This window comes from Pholcus phalangioides, unplaced genomic scaffold (assembly GCF_987345545.1).
Source record: "Pholcus phalangioides strain wild (caught in Gottingen) unplaced genomic scaffold, Ppha-v1.0 ptg000007l_1, whole genome shotgun sequence".
NCBI lineage: Eukaryota > Metazoa > Arthropoda > Arachnida > Araneae > Pholcidae > Pholcus > Pholcus phalangioides.
This window is the reverse complement of record NW_028301600.1, coordinates 15,244,765-15,260,254: the sequence shown is the minus strand read 5'-3', so window position 1 is coordinate 15,260,254 and position 15,490 is coordinate 15,244,765. Positions and strand designations below refer to the sequence as shown.

General features: G+C 34.4%; 1 protein-coding gene across 1 annotated transcript; it reads right to left on the bottom strand.

Annotated features, from left to right (window-relative positions):
* Positions 1-2,704: 2,704 nt before the first annotated feature.
* Positions 2,705-14,931, bottom strand: LOC149084958 (uncharacterized). Its single transcript, XM_089233870.1, has 2 exons — positions 14,717-14,931; positions 2,705-3,335 (listed from the first exon to the last, which is right to left on the bottom strand). Exons 1-2 carry the CDS (start codon positions 14,771-14,773, stop codon positions 2,853-2,855), a joined length of 540 nt encoding a protein of 179 aa, XP_089089996.1. The 5' UTR covers positions 14,774-14,931; the 3' UTR covers positions 2,705-2,852.
* Between the last annotated feature and the right edge of the window lie 559 nt (positions 14,932-15,490).

Below are 15,490 nucleotides of genomic sequence, written 5' to 3'. Positions count from 1 at the left end.
AAGAAAACCGAAACCAATCGTTCGACCGAAATTAAACTAATAGCATAATCATCGTCAGTTCACATAACACAAGTGTAATTTGTTTTTCAAGATATGTGTGTTGATGTTTTTCTCATCGCGAATTTCATGAACAAAAATTGTGAATACACACAATATACAGGGTGATTCAAAATTGAGCGTTCAAATTTTCTGGGGGACGTAGGGAATAGTAAAAGAATACGATTCCACACAGGAATAGTATGGTCGCACACGTACGCATGATGTAGTAGAGGGCGCTTTGTGTCCACTTCTGTTCACGTGCAAAGTTGTCCAACTACTGCCAGCCCGTCGTCATCCTACAAGGTGACTTCACGAAAGTAACACAAGTCGGTACAAGTTTCATGATTTACAAATACAAATACAACGCCACAACAGGCAAATTGCCCAACGAGGTGGCTGCATCAAAGATCCCCGAGCCCCTACCTACTACTGCTACACCACACCCCCCCCCGCGGAACCCCCCAACGAATCGATACATGCGGGAATGTGCGTGTACGTGTAGTGCAACCTGACGTAAAGTTTTGTTTTTTCTGTGTAATGCTTGTTATGTGTAGTGCTGTCATCTGCCCCCAGTTGTACTAACTATGAGTGAAGTGTTATGGTTGAATGATTTACCGTTGTAGGACTGTTGCTCTCTGTGGCGAGACTTTTTAACGGGGAGATCGGCTCGCATTTGCGCCTTGAAGTTGGGAACCACAGAAAACCAACTTCAGCCGACCACCACTGTGGGGTTCGAACCCGGATCCTCGCATCACGAGTCCGGCACTGTAACCACTCGACCACCACAGCGGCAAAAAGAAGTGTAATTATTTGGAGGTGGGTGGGTTTGAACCCATGTAACCTGAACTCTTCCCATCTCTAATCCTGTATCTTACCAACCCACCACTACAGCGCTTTGCTGATATGCATGTAATGCCGGGATTACACTATAAAAATTTGATGATTGATTAAGCCTATTTTGTTACATTCGCCCAAATGTAACAGATACGCTTATTGGTTGCATTTTTCAAGTTTCATAAAATAACTTTTATCAAACTTTTATAGTGTAATCCCGACTTATAGCTGAGTCGCATATTTCGGAAGTGTACCACTATTCCACGATTGTACAATTTTTTTGTAATTTTTTCCATACAGCCAATCACGTTGCTTTAGCCACTACGATAATTCACGTAACTGTACGATCTTTTCTCATTTTCTGTATCTGATCGTCGGACAGCGATGCAAACAAGATAAGCATTTCCACCGCAGTACCGCGAGACATTTGAAAAATGTTCAATCACGCTGTTTTCAATGCCATATAAACGATTTTACTTTTTAAACCAAATTTACTGAGAGCACAAATTGAAATATTCAAAAGGCGGATCACGCGATTTCAAATTTTATTAAAATTTTTTCCAATTCATCAATGCATTTTTCGATAGCAAATTACTAAAAATAAACAGAAAAACTATCGTGTGAAAAAATATGCATGCTTATTTTTAAACAGATATAAAATATTTGAATATCCATCTAAGTATCGGGAGTAAAGATTCTAAGAAATTATGTTCATACAATTTTAGAACATTAATATTGGTCTTAATAATTTTTTCCACATGTTTTTTGTTATATTTAATTAATTTATTGTTTAATTATATTTTAAGAATCGGAAAAATATAAAATTGTTTGTTGAAAAAATTCTAAATTCTAAAGTTTCTCGCACGTGCACTAAAACATCAGCAATGAAAAATTAAAAGATTTAAATTATCTTTTTGGATATGGGGAGGAGAAAAAAGTAAATAAGGGTTCGTGCGCGAGCTGGATTCGAACCTTGGTACTCGTAGTTCACAGATTGGTACTGACACTAATTCAGTTGGGAGAGACTATAATAAAAGCTGCTTTCTACCAGAAGTCTATGCTATCGGTAATAAATAACGCCGTAAAAATTTCGCCTTTCGTAATGTGCCAGATTCCATTGAAGTATAGTTATAACGAAGTCTATGAAGACAGAAAGCACAAGATCGTACGATATTACGGTAGTGGGAATTATCGTAAATCAAGAGGAGTGACGTCATTGGCTGAATAGAGCTTTTCGCTGTAAAAAATCATTCAATAGCGGAATAGCGGTGCACTTCCGAAATATGCAGCCGAGTCCACACCCGCAGAATTCCGCAGCATAAAACATGGTTTTTAGGTGTGGCTAACTCAGCACGGGAGATTTTAATGGTCGATTTTGCGTAGACACACCCGAAACCGGTTTTTGCACCGCGGAAATTTGTGATTATGGACTCGGCTTTAAATACACGGTGGAACGGGAGAAAGCGATTGGATAGCAGCGCGATTGTATGAAGAACGCTATCGCAACCGGTGAATACCACAACATCAAATGTTTCCTCGGGTGCATCGAATTCATGAAAGATATAACGATTCATGTGACTATGATCGTCTTCCAGTAGGTGGACAACTTTACACGTAAAGAAAAGTTCTGGACACATAGCGTCTCCTAATACGCCATGCGTACGTATACGACCATACTTCCTTACGTGACATCGTGTTCTTCCGCTATTACCTACCTCTCCACCCAATGTGAACTATCAATTCTGAATCATCCTTTATAAAATTAGAGAATTTTATTTTTTGACTCTTGACAGCAGTGAAGTATTGGAAACTATTTATTTCTTGTCACCATCACATAGAAGAAAATGAAAATATGCTATAGAAGGTCCTGATCGCTTTTTTCGTACCAATCATTGATACAGAAAGAATTGAAATTCAATGTGAAAATCAAAACTTTGAAACACCAAGTAGAAGCTTTTTCGAAGAAAAACATGAATGTGTCACTGTTCTGCTTTAGAAGCTCTAGGAGATCGTGGCCGAGATACAAACGGAGGCAGTGGTCCTACAAATGGCGGTGGAGGTTTCCTGGGTTTATCTTCTTCAGGTTTTGCAGTAGTCGTTGTCGTTGTAGTCTCCGAAAACACGGGTGGCTTACGTTCCGGTTCGAGTCTCAATACATCTACAATATGAAATCCCGTGTCATCGGCATAATATTCCACGATGTGTAGAGCTCCAAGTGGATTGATGAAACCGTATCGACCTCTCACTACTCCCGACGTGTCTCGTTCCTCTTCTCTGAAAGATTGACTGGGTCCCGTTCCTGTATCATATCCAAACTTGTAGGTGCTTTTTCCAGCGTGATTTAACCGAAGGTATTGAGCTCTTCCACCAGCTGGTATCGGTACAATTTTTCCATAACCTACACCTTGTTCATGTGACTGGCGTATGCTGTAGACCAACAGGAATATCCCTAATATAGCCACCTGGAGAAAGATCGAAAAATGAATAAAATATTATTTTTAGTATTTCCTTTGGGGTCTCATACCGTTTAAATGTGGTAAAAAACCTCAAAAACTGTGCTTTAGTAGAAATATCACTAAAAATATTATTTATGATTTATTTCAAATTTTGATGATTTATTTTCACTGATTTATTTCAAATATATTACGTGTATCCCGGAGTGTATATGCTCTGCTATGCCAACATATAATGTTTTACATACCTCTAACAATAGTTATTTTCTTTTGCAAATTTTCAAATACAAGAAAAAAAAATATTGTTAACACTTTTCACATACACATGATAAGATAAGCATGATATCAATATAATTGAATAAAAATTGATTCGAAATAATGAAAAACTATTCAGAGTGTGCTAAAAATGAGCAAAGTAATGTGACTTTAACTCAATCTTTTTTAAAATTAAACTTAAGTTCAAATTTTAAAAAAAAATTAAATATTTTTTTATAATATTTCAGGACCTAAAATATCTTGCCTCATTGAGGAACTAAACAATTTACTTTATTTTGCATTGATTTTTATTCGGTTACATTGATGTCATGGTATTTTATCATGCACGCAATGTTTTAACAATAATTTTTCTTTAATGTCTGAGAAGTTGCAAAAAATAGGAGATATGGGCCCATTCAAGTATTATATGTCAGCAGAGTTTTAGTCATTTTTGATCCCCTCTCCCCCTTATCAGCAAAAGTCAACAAAATTCCGACCCCCCTCTTCCCCCCCCCTTGTCAGTTAAATTTCGCGCGTCAGCTCTACTCCCCCACCTCCTAACGCATATTGGGATCAGAGAGGGGGGCACGAACCCTCTATGTTCTCTAGAGTCTATCTAGACGATCAAAAATTTATTTTTGTGCAAAAAAAATATTTAAAAAAAAGTAAACTTCCGGAAAAAAATATATTTATATATTATTGTAATCAATTTATCTTAATTTCAATGCCCTATTTGAAGAACTCAAAAATTTCTCTCTAAGAAATTTATTGTGACCCACCCACTGAGCTTTTTGTGCCCCCTGCAAAGGTCGATCCTGCGTACGCCCCTGATTGGATTTCCCTTCGAGAATATACATAAGCACGCACCAAACATTTAATAACAAACGTATGCTTTTTTTTAATATCCCACCTACACACAAACCAGTTGCAGTCACAGCTTTCCATCGTACAAGAAAATTGTTTTCACGAGTAGCAGTGTTCCTTGCCCTTGCCCCGTGAATCATCTCAGGTTGTTTTCTTGTCCATATCATTCAGGAGCATAGACGGTACGGAGCTGGGGGAGGGGATGGCGATCCGCCATTCACTAAAAATTGTATCCCCAGTATAGGCGGCAGGGCGAAGGTTGATCCCCTCGCCGATGGTGATCCCCGATCACCATGCACAATGTGCATGCATTGCACATCCTCGGTGAACCCCATCTCGCTTATGTATTCAAAAAAATATTTTAGCGAATATTACACTTAGGCTGGTATTACACTATAAAAGTTTGATAAAAGTCCTATTATAAAACTTGAAAAATGCAGCCAATAATGTCAACGGTTACATTTTCTAGAATGTAACAAATAACCTTATTGGTTAGATTTTTCAAGTTTTATAAAAGGGATTTTATCAAACTTTTATAGTGTAATACCGGCCTTAGAAACATGGAATTTTTTCGGTTTGCCTTAGAAAAGACAAAGCAACAACTTTCTAATTTAAAGTTGAGGACAGGGAGACAGCATGAAAATTTAAATTTTTCATCTAAGTATACATATACACTGTATTCTCACTCTCAAATCTGGTACAGGGTAATTTTTTAATGTATTTTGAGCATTTTTTAAATTGAAACTATACCTCTACGACGGACGGTTGATGAGATAAAGGCCGCATTAGCACTTACATGACACCCTGTATACGTAGCATAGCATATACAATTGAAAATATTTATACTAAATTTGAAATAGATCAGTGGTAAAATAATATATTTAATAATACTTCTACTAGAGTGTAGTTCTTGAGGCTTTTTTGCCTCATGTTATAAAATCCCTTAAGTCATAAAATTTTACACATTTCATTTAATTCTTAAATGAGTTGTGATCATTTCATAGTTTTTCAAAATATGGTAAGAGACTAAGATGTTAAAAAAATATAAATTCTGCAGCTGTGTGTTAGAAAATCATTTCAGACCAGGTACGTAATTATCGATGTAATATTTGTGCCCTGAAAACAAAAGCAGTCAATCATCGCACGTTGCCTGCTCATTATAATTCTACGATATTTCTTTCAAAAATATACGAAAAGAATACTCTCACACAAAATAAGTGAGATACTAAACAATGAGAAGTATGTATCAAAAGTCAAAATGTTTGGGATAGTTGTGTTAATGCGTCAAAACAAAAGTAATAAATGAGATAGTGTTTCGCAAAAGGGCAATGGGTGAATCGTGTGGTTTACATGAATTAATTAATCTTAGAAGAGAAATGCGCGCAATTAATAGCCCCTGAATATTTCTTATCAAGACGTATATCATATCAAGGATTTGGGTCAATGAAAAATGCGTTTATTATTGTGATGCAAATGCTATTTTACTTGATGTTAATTTTCTTCGCGTGTTTTGTTCTAACATCATGTTAATGATGAATATGGATGATTCGATGTCTGAAGGGTATAGTCGCGCATTCTTTTGCCATATTCTCAACTAGAATACTTAACTAGCATTAAAAGTTATACGAAAACGTGTTCAATGCCGATGTTTTTCGCTCGCGTTTTTGGCATTATCCATCCGGACGAGGCAATAAAATGAAAGTAAATATCGGTGACATAAAATGTCTGTCAATAGACTTTGTAAGACATCTTAAAATTATAAGAGAAAAAAATGCATTGAGTAAAGTCTTTCATTATCAACCTCAAGTATGGAGAAGGTTTTCATACGCCTGCCCTAGAAAGACACAGAAATGGTTTCAATGTTTCTTTTACTTCATTATATGGTCAATGCAAACAAATACACTCTCTCCCAAAAGTTTATAGACGTTTGCTTGTTCTGTATAACTTTTGCAGTATGTGGTATAATGAAATACAATTTTTTCAGAGAAAATAAAAATAATTTTTCATAAAATAATAAAAACTTTACACACAACACAATTGTTAATTTGTTAAAATTATATGCCCAAACGTTTATGGAAACTAATGAGTAGTGAATATGTGCAAATTTGAAACGCGTAATCATGACGTAAAGGCCTGCTTACACGCATCAAGTAATTTAGTACGTATTTAACTAAATTTTAATTCGTCAAACTAGGGGAGACCGGTGCTGGTTGGCGTAAGGGGTAGGTCGGCAATCACTTCTGGTTTCCGTCAGGAACCTCTGATCGGTGCTAGAGTTGACTCACGTGACCTTCGCTACAAGGCCGACCCCAGACAATTGTTTTTAGTGCGATCCCAGTTGTGATGGTGAAACTGTACCAGGATTTCTGTTTTTCGATTTGGCAAGTATATTTTTCGCATTTTAATAATTTTTTTTTGTGGCAAACATATGGGGAGATATTGTTATTCCCGTTAGCGCAGTCGAAACGTGTAACCAAGCGTTTGATTTTCGTGTATTAGGTTCTACAGTTCGAGATACCTGGTCACCTTTGCTGCCACATTTATTTGGTTGGCTAACTTATGGGGGGCAGGTTCATCATGTGCCAACCAACCCCAAGTGCTGAAGGCTTTGCTCCAGATGAAATAAGAACAGCAAGTGTAGGCCGTGTCGTCACTTTTCAAGCTACTTCAAACACTACGTCATCAAATTCAGTGTGGCCTTTAAGCGCAGCAACGTTTCCGTCATTTTTCCAGGGGACCAGCCAGAAAAGACGGGATCAAAAGAAAATAAAATCTGAAATCCTAAATCCTGACAGACAGTCCAATGAAAAAGATGCTAGGGGAAGAAGCAAAGAACAAAAATAAAAACTCCAGAAAGGTAGCAAACAAAAGGTGACGAAGGCAAAAAAAAAAAAATTAACTTGAGCACAAGAGATTAAAAAGATAAGGGAGATATAGTCTTTTCTGACTCTGATGACAGTCTCGATGTGCAGAAGATCTTTAGGATAAGATGATGAGGACGACCAAGATGGACTTATTCTGTTTGAAACAAACATGCCATCAACATCAGCGGTTGGGGAGAGTTCAGTTGTTAAAATTTCTCCTGAGTTGGAGGAAACTCACAAACCTGCCCCACCTACATTACATTACATTTTGTTGGTGGAAATTCTAAGCAACTCAACCTAGCAGGGCTGGCACCAGGTGACTACGTTGTCATCTTATACTATGGAAACAGTTACCCTGGAAGAGTCACTGTGTTGGATAAAGAGGATGTCTTGGTTACCACGTACTGGACAACTAATAAGTATTGTGCTTGGCCCAAAAACAAAGATAAAGTTTTGTATAAATTATCGAATGCAGTCAATAAAGTTTCTTCGCCTAAGTTCTTGTGTTCATCTAACGGTGAGAACGAATACTTAGTGGACATGAAATGTCATTAACTTTGTAACTTTGTTACTTGTGATATAAACGTTGTTAGTTTTGAAATGCTATAATTAACAGTAGGTTTGTAATTATTACCTTGCTCTTCTTAGTTACCTGATACAACGCCATTTCACAACCTACCTGCTAATGACCATATCCAGCTAAGGTTTTTTGTTTAAGTTTGAAATATCGTTTGCGATCGATCGTATATTAAGAGATTTAAGTTGTAAAAAAATTAATAAAGAGAATAAACAATTTAGTTTAAAGAGGGAAATATATCAAGACTGATTTAAAGACCAAATTTACAACGACTGAGACTGCTTTAATAGCCGATTTGATTTAATTTGTTCTACTATGTTTATAAATATTCTTTGGAGTGAAACATTGAAAAATAGGTAATTTTGGCATTGATTTATTACCTATCTCTCTCATCACAAAAGCGGTGGACATATTTACCCTGCTATCGGGACTTGTTCGCCAAACTTGACTTTATGACTTTCAAGCGCTCTCAACGTCTGAGTGTTAGATATTCAATAATGAAAAAAAATACCATAATGTGTGTGTGTAGTTATCCCTAAACTAAGCTATCGAGTACTCTCCAGAAAACTCGGCGCGAAGTGAAGTCTATAAGATATAGAAAAAATTAAAGTTGTGAAGAGGGAGAAGAAAATTAGTACTTTGAGGTCCGACTGTGTTTATGATTACTTTTTGATTATTTCTACAAATACATATATTATGGGCATCTCACACATATTTAGACCATCATTTGAAAAAAAAACTGCGATTTTCACAACTTTTGTTTTATTTCATTATAAAATATACATAATGTTGGAAGCATTTTTTACCCTCTTATCTTGATCCTTACATATTTCAGATAGTATCAACGTATCAACATTACGAAAATAAGGAACATGTAGCTGGCCAGAGCTTAAAATAAAACATGTAGCCCATATACCTTCTCTCCTCTACTATTTTATATTAAATTGTTTAGCTTATATGTTTTACCAATGCCGAAAAAGGATTGAACTGAGTACAATATAGAGAGAGAGAGAGAGAGAGAGAGAGAGAGAGATTGCAGTTAAAAACATAGATTTCAATAATTTGTTTTAGCACACGGGGACTGTATGAAAAGTATATTTCATTATTTTTACGTATCTTCAAACAAATTTTGAGGTTTTAAGTAACTGCACGTCATTTGAAAACTTTTTGTAATTGAAAATATGTTTTTACAAAATATGTCTCGTCACTGTTTTTACAATAAACTAAGTCCCAATAAATACAAATAATAGTTGTAAAAAATGACAAAAATTATGAGAATTTCAAGCACAGATGTCTCGGCGAATTTTTATAGGGTAAATTTCATTCGTTATCACAGAGAGAGAAAGAGGCTTAAATTTTATTTACTCACACGATTTGGGGGGGATGGGGGGGGCGTATAAAAATTTCAATAAGCGGAATAAAATTATACGCCACACTACCACATTCTTTCCAAAACAAATTTGATTTTAATGTTATAATTGTTTTCTTGTTATATCAAAATTTTTCATTAATTACATCTAAGCATTGATTGATTAATTAATTTAAAGGTTTCTTAGGTTAGCTCCGATTTTTTTGTTATCATAATTATGCAAAAAAAAAAATTTAATTGGTGCAAAAAAAATGTATTTTTAAGATTTAGCCTGAAATAGCCGACAGAAAAAAGGAAAAATTTTTGATTCACCTATTTTGGTCTTACTCCACAATTAGAAATTTTTCACGTTATCTGGTAAAGTTTCTGTGATAGCCATTTTTCTTAAAAAAAACTTTAATTAATAATTAAAAATTTAGTTTACTAAACCTTTTTTCCCAAATAGTTTTCCTTTCATATTTACTTCTTGTTATCCTTTTTATGCACTTTTTTTCTTCAAAAAGTTAAATAATAGACATTTGGCAAATAATGGTCTAATGTAATTTCCTGCAATAAAATTCGCAGATTCAACGTCAGAAAAATGTCTGATTCTTTTTATGAGGATAGATTAGAGACCCCTACGTGTTATCAGCAGCTGTTTTTTTTCTGAGAAGTTTGAATAAAAATAAATATTTTTAAAGATAATTCACAAAAATAAATATTTTAAAAATAATTCTGGTCAACAACCTCTTCTATTCTTTGTGATTCCATCATTGACGATACATGTAATTAAAAGTTTTAGCATATGGGATTATAAAAAATAACATTTGTTTCCTCAAAGTAGTAAAATTTTCACGTGCAAATTATACGCAGAAAATGACGGTATTTCGACATAACCGGTACAGTAAAAGTCAGTTGTAATAAGTACGGCTTGTAACGAGAATTTCGCTATAACGAGTGATTTGCGAATAATTGTCAAAGAGCTAATCTAAAGATACAAAAAAATATATATACGGTTACAGCGAGTTAAAAATGATACATTCGCTATAACGTGAACAAAATTCTCCGAAGAGGAAAGTTTTTTAACCTCCTTTCAAAAATTGCACTAAAAGGATGAATCCCTCATTATCGCAAATGGTTCTCGTAAACAGTAATCTGGATAGTTCTAACGCAAGATGTACTCAGGCACCACGATAACTACCAGGGCTTATTTGGCCTTAAATTACAATTCAACTGTCGATTTTCTCCCATAAAAACATTGTTTTTTACAAAAATGGATGTAAACTGGTGCTGTCAGCATATTTATGATTAAAACAATAGATAAATACAGCAATTTAATTAGAGTGGATTTTTTAATTATCTACGATGACCAATTAAGTGTATATAAGCGTCCCTCTCTTTACACGATTAATTGGTTCCACAAAATGATCGCAGAATTCGAAATCGCATTAAAGTGAGTTGAATTTAACATGGAGAAAATAGGGATAGTGGTTTTCTTCAGGAATATAAAAAAATTTTAACCTACATCTTTCAGCAGCAAATTAATATTTTTTAAATGAATTAATTATCCAAACTTATAAATAGATCTCGTCAATTCAAGCTAGATAAATAAATTTAAATGATATTTTCTACTTTTGTCCTCACTACTTCTGATTGATTCTAGTCAGTGCGGATGTTTTCTTTCCTGAAGAGCCTGGTATAAAAAAAAACTGATAAATTTTTCAATGAAAGAAGTTGAAATTCAATTGGCAAGCAGCATTTTTCGTCTCTTTATAAAAAAAATTAGAATGAAAACTAGAGAATAGTGCTAATTCTATAGGAAATGTGCTAATTCTAGATCCATTAGAATCGTTTCCATGGGTTGAAATTCTGATGGAATTGTCGATGTGATTACCAAATGTTACTCATTAATGAGATCTGGTGAGATGGATTTGAGCGTTTCTTCCATATTTGTCTCATCTTACATAAATAAATTCAACTGATTTCGTCATTTCAATTATGTCATACCTCTAATTTGCAAGCCCATTTGTGGGATTAAAATCGAACTGCAGACCAAATTTTGCGGTTCACAATTTCTAAAATCGCCTGATAGTGAAATCGCGTATAAAGCGAGGGATACCTGTATAGAGTTTTCTTTTATTTTACTGTTATGCATAAACTGTAAAAATCTTGCTTAGCAAAGTTTTTAGTTATTACCTTGAATTTATTTTCAATATTACCTCAATTCGATACGATTTTATCAATCTTTAAAACACGTAAAATTTCAGCGGCACTCAAAAAATGACATCGATGGGAAATCACCTTTCTAGATAAAAGGCACTATACGTATATAGCTGTATTTGTACTGAAATGACACCAAAAGATGTGCTTTGTAAAATACTTGAAAATAAATTTAGATAAATCCAGGCTAGACAAATCGGGCGATCGTGGTGGTCATAGGACTGGTCCACCAGGATAACGGTGGATAACAGCACCCTTAAGCGTACATAACTGTGGATGGTAAGAACTTTGAGCACTTTGAGAAACTTAACGTGTACACATACTGTCCTCGCGTAAAGTATCGCTAAATGAAGAGTCCTTACAATTTACATTTCTGCATCTTCATTTATCCTCCAGCTGATCAGGTTGGAGTTTCCGTTTATGCATTCCTATGTGATTCTGTTTCGTTTCGTGTTTTCTACCTCCCCTAAAAATTTGTATGTTGAGTTTTGAATCACACCCTGTATATTCAAATATACACGGGACCATAAGGGTTAAAGTCATTTCCGAACTACTGAACAAATCATGTTAAAAAACTTTCGGATTAGCAGAAATGTTTCAACAAGTCCATGAAGCCCCAATGAGAATTCTAATTGTTCAGTTAGCTAATATCTTGTCGGCTCTAAATCATTTTATACTACGTAATTCTATGAAAAAAAGTTTTATAAAATTCGCTCACGACTCAAGCCGCTTGTACACTCACGATGCAGGCACAAAATTTCTCATACACACGCTCAAGCATGCTTGCTCAAAAAGTTTACACACGCATGCTTGTTAAGCTTGCAGTTACGTGCGTAGGCACCTTAAGAGAATAAGCAGCTATGAGACCAAAATTCAATTTTGCTACTGTAGTCTTTTTTATTCATTCGCTAATATTAGAACGAACTGATCTGAAAAAAGGTGATTGAAATGCAGAGATATATAGCAAGATTTTCTACCATTTCTACATAACATGACTGAGGAAAAAAACTAGGACCGATCCGATAAATCGGGTCGGTTAATCGATTAATTGTTAATCGCAGTTAGAATTTTTAGTTGGGTTAATCGACACGCGATAAATCTAATTAAAATTCGATTAAAATTTTTATTGAAAGTTCATGATTTAACTTGATTTATTTGATGAAACCGATTAGATGTCTTGAATTATATGTTCTTATACATAACATTTCAGATATGTGACTGTATTTCAAAATATTTTAATCGATATTTTGATTAAATTATGAGGGAAATACAAGTAGATTCAATGAAACTTGGTGACGATTTCAGTTTCCAATTTAGTTTGATGGAGATACTAAAAGACAAGTAAAAAATTTAATGTATTTAATGCGAACAGCAATTTTCGTAATCGAGAAACATAATTTCCTCTCTCTCCTCACCATTTGGTACCATTTAGGTACAATTTCTTGAGCAACAAGTAACAGTATGAAGATCGAAATAGTTTCGAAATCGGTGACTAAATTGATTTTCTAAAAAAACAGTAAACACCCAAGTGAAGAAATTCCAGGATTAGATAACTATTTTCAACATATTAAATTACTACAAGCTGGCAGCCTTAATTCTTAGTTATTTCTATACTTGTTTATTTCTAGCGAACAGGGGCATGAAATGAATAAAAATATTTTTATACAGCATCAATTAATATTATACAGGGCGTCCTGTAAGTACTAATTCAACCTTTATCGCATGAACAGTTCGTCGTAGAGGTATGATTTCAATTTTAAAAATGCTCAAAATGCATTCAAAAATTAGACTGTACCAGTTTTGAGAGTGAAGATACAGTGTAACAAAATAAAAAAAAAATCTAACTTTTTATACGGTCCCTTTATCCCCTGACTTCCAATTAGACAGTTTTTGCCCTGTTTTTTGTGAGCACAACGACAACAACAATAAAAATCTCATGTTTTTAATTACAAAATTCACTGTGATATTTGAATTAAAAATTTGGAGAAAAGTTGGGGAAAAACAGCAAAAACTAACGCACAACGCGTATCCTTCTCCCACTTAAGCTATTCTTTCCGTTTGAGTTCGAACATCTCAGCAAATATTGCACTTAGAAACATGAAAATTTTCTGTTGGCCTCAGAAAAGACAAGGCAACAACTTTCTAATTGGAAGGACGGGGGAGTGTATAAACATTTAGATTTTTTATTTTGTGACATACTGTAATTCCACCCTCAAACTAGTATAGGGTGATTTTTGAACTTATTTTGAGCATTTTTTTAAATTGAAACCATACCGAACGATTGATAAGATAAAGGCCGCATTAGCACTTACAGGACACCCTATACAGTTATAAATAATGCGCTACGTTTGTTATAAATGGTTAGCATTTGAAAATTTTCTAATTAATCAGTCACCACCCCTGAAGTCGATTTTTCAAAAAAATGACGTTAAAAAATATTTCGTGCAATTGCAAATCAAATGCAAAAAATTTCCCGTCGCACACACAATCGGTAAATTTATTCTTTCAAAACAAAAGAAAGAAATAATGAATTATAGCGTAAATGTACACAAGAAAAACACTTTGAACATGATTTTCTCAGATTGCAGTTTTTAAGATTAAGAAAAACTATATCACACCAAAATTTCTGAATTTACGCCGAAATGTTTATTCAACATGTGTTAGTAAAAAAACGAACCTCCGATATTGTAATTGACCAATGGGAAGCAATTTTTCAAAAATTTCGAATTCAGACTTAAAATTTCTACATTTTTTTTCAAATTTTAAAAAAATCATAAAATTCTATTGAATGATTAGATATCCACTTTTGAGGTTCATTTTACTAACATATGTGGAATAAACATTTCTGCAAAATTTCACAATTTCTGTGCAGTCATTTCAATCTTACGGATGATCTCAAAGACCGGAATATCGCGTTCAAAGTGTTTCTCTTACATATAGACATTTATATTACAATTCATTACTTCTTTCTTTTATTTTGAAAGAATAAATTAACCAATCGACACGAAATTTTTAACATTTATTTGCAATCAAATGTTTTGAAGTCACTTTTGAAAAATCGACTTCAGTGATCGTAACACATCATTACTCGATTAAATTTTTTGATTAACCAATTATGAAAACCTCAGCTTTGGGAAAAACTCAATTCGACTTATAACGAAAATTTTCTTAGTGACTGTGAGCCTCGTTATAACCGACTTTTACTGTATATATTTCATAGATATATAAATTTTGAAAAAAAAGCAAAAAAAAAAAACCATACCTTTCTCATATAAAATCCAAAAATAACACTTTTTCCAATGGTGAATTCGGCGAACATATTCCCTGATAACCGTTCACCTCATGGATTTCCTATTTTTCAGCACTTCGATTGAATATACACGGGGTTTTTTTTTTTTTCAGAATAAAAACAAGATCTTTGTTGTTAGTTTGTTGTTGTAATTATTATTTATTTGTTAAAGGAAGAGTCAGTCAGAGTCAAAGAAGCTGTTGAAGATGGAACAAGAATCGCACGAATCTCTTTATAACCCCCTTTTCGTTTTTTTTTCGCTCCCGCTGACTGGTTAACCCACTTCCGAGAAGCCCGTTGACATTATAACCTCAACATCTTCACTTTCTTCACATTAAAACCTTTTCTCGTACAAGCCACTACAATACAGTCAAACTCGGTTACAACGAACTCGGTTGTAACGACACCTCGGCTGTAATGTCGATAATTGGTGGTTCGGACTGATTTGCGTAGAGCAGTGATGGGCTAACTGAGGTCCGTTTAGAGGTTCTCTCCAGCCTGCCGCAGACGTCAAAATACAGTCAAACTCGGTTATAACGACATCGAAGATTCCCGAAATTTTGTCGTTATAATCGAGGTTGACCTTTTTTTTGACGTAAAATAAAATCAGAGGGCAATCCAATACTGTGCCTGAAGTTTTCATTTCTTTATGATTAGGGTGACCATATTTGATCTAGGAAAACGCAGCAAATTAGGATAATTAATACGGGACATCACCGATTCTTGCCAAACATGTTGCCAATAAAT

Bases quoted from the DNA above. Each gene is read 5' to 3' on its own strand.
- LOC149084958 (XM_089233870.1), bottom strand. From the start codon at position 14,773: ATGTTCGCCGAATTCACCATTGGAAAAAGTGTTATTTTTGGATTTTAT. The intron at 3,336-14,716 runs GTATGGTTTTTT...ATCTTTCTCCAG, and splicing joins TTGGATTTTATATGAGAAAG to GTGGCTATATTAGGGATATT.